The sequence below is a fragment of the Alexandromys fortis genome, unplaced genomic scaffold (genome assembly GCF_014885135.2).
Source record: "Alexandromys fortis isolate MF-2015 unplaced genomic scaffold, M_Fortis_MF-2015_v1.1 scaffold_162, whole genome shotgun sequence".
Lineage (NCBI taxonomy): Eukaryota > Metazoa > Chordata > Mammalia > Rodentia > Cricetidae > Alexandromys > Alexandromys fortis.
This window is the reverse complement of record NW_026068033.1, coordinates 1677603-1681771: the sequence shown is the minus strand read 5'-3', so window position 1 is coordinate 1681771 and position 4169 is coordinate 1677603. Positions and strand designations below refer to the sequence as shown.

The 4169-nt window shown below is 57.0% G+C and overlaps 1 protein-coding gene across 1 annotated transcript; it reads right to left on the bottom strand.

The window, feature by feature from the left end:
* Positions 1-317: 317 nt before the first annotated feature.
* Positions 318-2526, bottom strand: Olig2 (oligodendrocyte transcription factor 2). Its single transcript, XM_050164827.1, has one exon. The coding sequence runs from the start codon at positions 2486-2488 to the stop codon at positions 1517-1519; it is 972 nt and encodes a 323-aa protein (XP_050020784.1). The 5' UTR covers positions 2489-2526; the 3' UTR covers positions 318-1516.
* Between the last annotated feature and the right edge of the window lie 1643 nt (positions 2527-4169).

The window sequence follows — 4169 nt, the reverse complement described above, 5'->3', positions numbered from 1 at the left end:
CAATTTTCAGTTGAAGGGAAAAGCAGTTTCCAAGTAGGTGTGAGACATTAAAAAGCACAGAAAGCTGTGGTACATATCTGGAGTATGCGCCCTCTTAAAGAAAACATGTGTTAGGGGAGGGAGTTGTAAAAATCCCCTATCTTTTTCCAAGGCTAAGCCAGCAAACCTAGCTACAAATCCGTCCCCAGAGGAATCACGTCCCCAGCGGCTCCTGCCGCCCCCCCCCACTCTCTCACACAACCGAAAACACCGACTTACTTTAAATTTTATTTAAAATCTCAACACTCCATCATTTGTTTCGTTTTATGCAACCAAACAAGTAATAAATATTATTTAGCACTTTTTTCTTTACAAAAATAAAACAGATGATAGATACGACTCTGCAGGGGCCGCGCGGAGAGTTGGGGTGGTAGGAGGCAGACGGCCGGCCCCGTGAAGCCCGCCTTGTAGCGCAGCGAAAGAAAACAGCCGGCTTAGACTCCGGAGGGGCTGGCAGCCACTTGAACAAAGAACCTAGTATCGTGCACTTCATTTATATTATATTTACATACACAAGAAATTATCAAAGTCCCAACAGAACCCCCTCCCAAATAACGCAAACGATATTCACAGCGACTTTTTGATGTTACTGTTCTGGCAAGCCCTCAGGTACCTAAAACAGCTATCCCCAATCGGGTAAGAAACCAAATTACCTTGTGCTTAGAATGGGGGGCGGTGTGTGTGGTTTCTATTTAAAAATAAGATCTAAAAAGCATCCCGTCCCCCCATATCGGTAATTTGGATTATTCCCTTCCGCAAGTGCTTCTATTTCGAGCGACTGTAAAACTTGCTCGCGTGGTCGGAAAAAGGAACATTCACAGATTTGTTAGGAAACCACAAGTCAACAGGAGAGACAGGACAGAGGGTCACACTTCTGAGACCACATAGTTTCCCCAGTTATGGAAATGGGACACGTCCCTAAGTGCTTCTGGTACCCACGCCAGCGTCAACTAGTTTAGGGCCCTTGGCCCTGGGTCAGGGATGAACCTTGGGAGTGAGGCTTGCCGGTGGCTTCCATAGTGCGGCTTCTGGGAGTCTCCTACCTGGCCCGAAATGGGTAAAGGTTGCCAAGTGCCCCTGTGATCTACCTCTTGGCTACAAGCTGCCTAAGCCGAGACAGGGAGTCATTCTGAGCACATGGGAAAGACAGTTTTAGACTCTTCCTAGCGGTGCAGAGTGGGCGTTCCAGTGATGGAGGTACCCGCGAGTTGTGGCCATTTTGTACCGCGGCGTCTCCCAGAGCCACCGAGAGTTCAGTCAAAGAGTTAACCAGGTTCTGGAGCAAGTGTGCCTCGCTCCCTATTGCTCCAAATGCTCCCATTACTTCCGTTCCCAGAGACAGGACTCCCTGTAATCCCCTAGGCCCAGCCCGTAGTCTAGCTCCCCTTCTCACAACGGAGTTCCGGAGCCCCAGCGCTGGCCAGTCCTGGCTGCTCCACAGCCCTTGGCTCTCCAGAACGCACCCCCGCTGGCCCGCTCACTTGGCGTCGGAGGTGAGGCGCGGCAGGCTGCCGGCGCCCATGGCCGACACGTGGTGGTGCGGCGGTGGCACCTGGCACATGCTGCAGGGGCACGGCATGCCGCCCCAGTGCTGGAAGCCACCGCTGCTACCGCTGCCGCCACCCCCGCCTCCGAGAGGGGCGGCTGTGGCAGCCGATGGAGACTTGAGCAGGCCGTGGGGAGGCCGGATGGATCCCACCGAGGACAGCCCGGAGCCCGGCAGGGAGGCGCTGGACACCGCTGCAGCAGCGGCTGCGGCAGCTGCGGCTGCGGCTGCGGGAGGAAGGATGGGGTGGTGCACGGCCGGGTGGTGCGCGGCGTGCGCTGCGGCTGCGGGGTGGGCTGTGGCGGTGGGTAGTGGCGCCGTGTGTGCCAGGCCGCCACAGGCGGACGGGTGGAAGCCGGCATGGTGACCGCCATAGATCTCGCTCACCAGTCGCTTCATCTCCTCCAGTGAGTTGGTGAGCATCAGGATGTAGTTTCGCGCCAGCAGCAGCGTGGCGATCTTGGAGAGCTTGCGCACCGATGGGCCGTGCGCATACGGCATGACCTCCCGCAGGCCATCCATGGCTATATTGAGGTCGTGCATGCGCTTGCGTTCGCGGCTGTTGATCTTCAGGCGCAACTGCTGCAGCTCGGGCTCAGTCATCTGCTTCTTGTCTTTCTTGGTGGACGACGTGGCTGCAGACGACGTGGACGAGGAAGTGCTGGAGGAAGACGACTTGAAACTGCCGCCGCCCAGTTTGTCCCCGGGATGCGCGCCCGCAGCGCCCATGGCCCCTCGCAATTCCGCGCTCAACTCCGGCGGGCAGTCGCTCGGCGTGGACGAGGACACGGTCCCCCCCGTGAAGCCGCTGCTGCTGCCGCCCTTGCTTCGGGCCGGCAGAAAAAGATCATCGGGTTCTGGCGACGACGGGCGGCTAGACACCAGGCTGGCGTCCGAGTCCATGGCCCCAGAGATAATCTCAACTTTCGAAGGGTCCTTCCTTTTTCAACTGTCGGAACTTGAGGAGAGTAGGGAAAGGAGAGAGAGAGAGAGAGAGAGAGAGAGAGAGAGAGAGAGAGAGAGAGAGAGAGAGAGAGAGAGAGAGAGTTACGGCTCCTGCCTGCACCTCAGCTTCTCAACATACCCGCAAAGGTGGCTGGTGTCTACCTCGTTGCTGTTTCTGGCCCTCCAGCATCTCCGGACACCGCTGAGCTCCAAACAAACCTCCCCTCCCCCTTCCCACAATCGCCCACTGGTTACTTTATTTCAGGGAGTTCTGGTTGGCCCTCGAAAGGGACATTCTGGAGGTTTTGTTTCTTCATTACGGCCTAAAATAAAGGAGGACTTTTCTTTGGGCTGGGGCGCTATCTCATGCTCGAACGCATCCAGCTTATCTCCACCGACAGGACGCCGTAAACACGGACACGCCTGCATACCGCACCTAGAGCCAGCACGGGGCCCACATTCCAGCTGCTGTTTCTGCAGCTCCGCGCGGCCAGCTTGTGGATCTGAGTTCCCGCAACAGGAGTTATTGGTACTGGGGATGCTGCGTTGAGTGTCGGCACCAAAACAGCTATTAGGTATGGCTGACCCGCTGAGGCAGGATCCCGGCCAGCAGGCGAACACCTAAGTGTACATCCTAAGTCCTAGCGGAGTTGGGGGAAGTCAGTTCTTGGGATCTAGGCTTGGGTAGTTGAGGGGCGGAGACACTTACTGTGAATTCGATTCGTGGTGCTTGCTGCAGGGAACCTGGCTGCTGATGCTGGTGTTGGCTCGGTCTGTAATCAGCATCCACACCTTTCGGGGTTCCGCGGGTTTTTATAGTCGGGTGGAGACAGTGGCGACGGCAGTGGCGGTGGTCCGGGCGGGGGCGGGAACAATGTGCTTTTCCTGGATCCTGGAGGGGCAGCAGCTCCAATGAGCTGGGCCGGCCCGAGGGGCTGCAAAGCTGATGTCACCCGGCTAATTCCGCTCAATGAAACCCGCCCGGCAGGGCACACGCCTCCTCTCAGCGCACAGCCAATGGGCTCCCGCGGTCGAGAGATTCGTGAGGAGGGACGGGAGGAGGGCCCTGGGCAGGGAAAGGAAAGGGCGAGGGAGGGGGAGGGCTAGATAGGTGGGGTGCTGGTAGAGAGGGTTAGGGGACCCTGGGAGAAAGGGGACATCTGCAACTTTCTGTAAAAATATAATTATTGTAGCGTCAGGCCGGGGCAAGGAGTGGGGTGGGGACTCTGCAAACTCCTCAACCAACCAATTTAGTGTCTTAGGGTGTACCCGGAGGCTGCGTGTCACACCTGGAGTCCTTGATAACTCCCCCGTCCTCACCACCGGCGCGCCTTTTTTTCCCTGCCGTCCGTCTCTATCTGGGATCTGGGGGTTTTCATCCATCTGTGAACATTTGAGGTTGTTAAAGTAAAGGCTAACCGTGCTCAGAACACCCCACTGCCTTAGCCCGCTTCTAATTGGTGGGTGTTGCTGCAATTCAGAGGACAGGCGGTAGCGCCCCCAGGTGGGGGCACGGCCTTGGAGAACACAGGCCGGCGAGGAAGCCGCAGAAACAACAGTTCATCTTTATGTTGAGGGTTCCACAGAAGCACGAGTGAGATGTTCACTCAGTCATCGCTCGCACTAACGCACAGCCAAC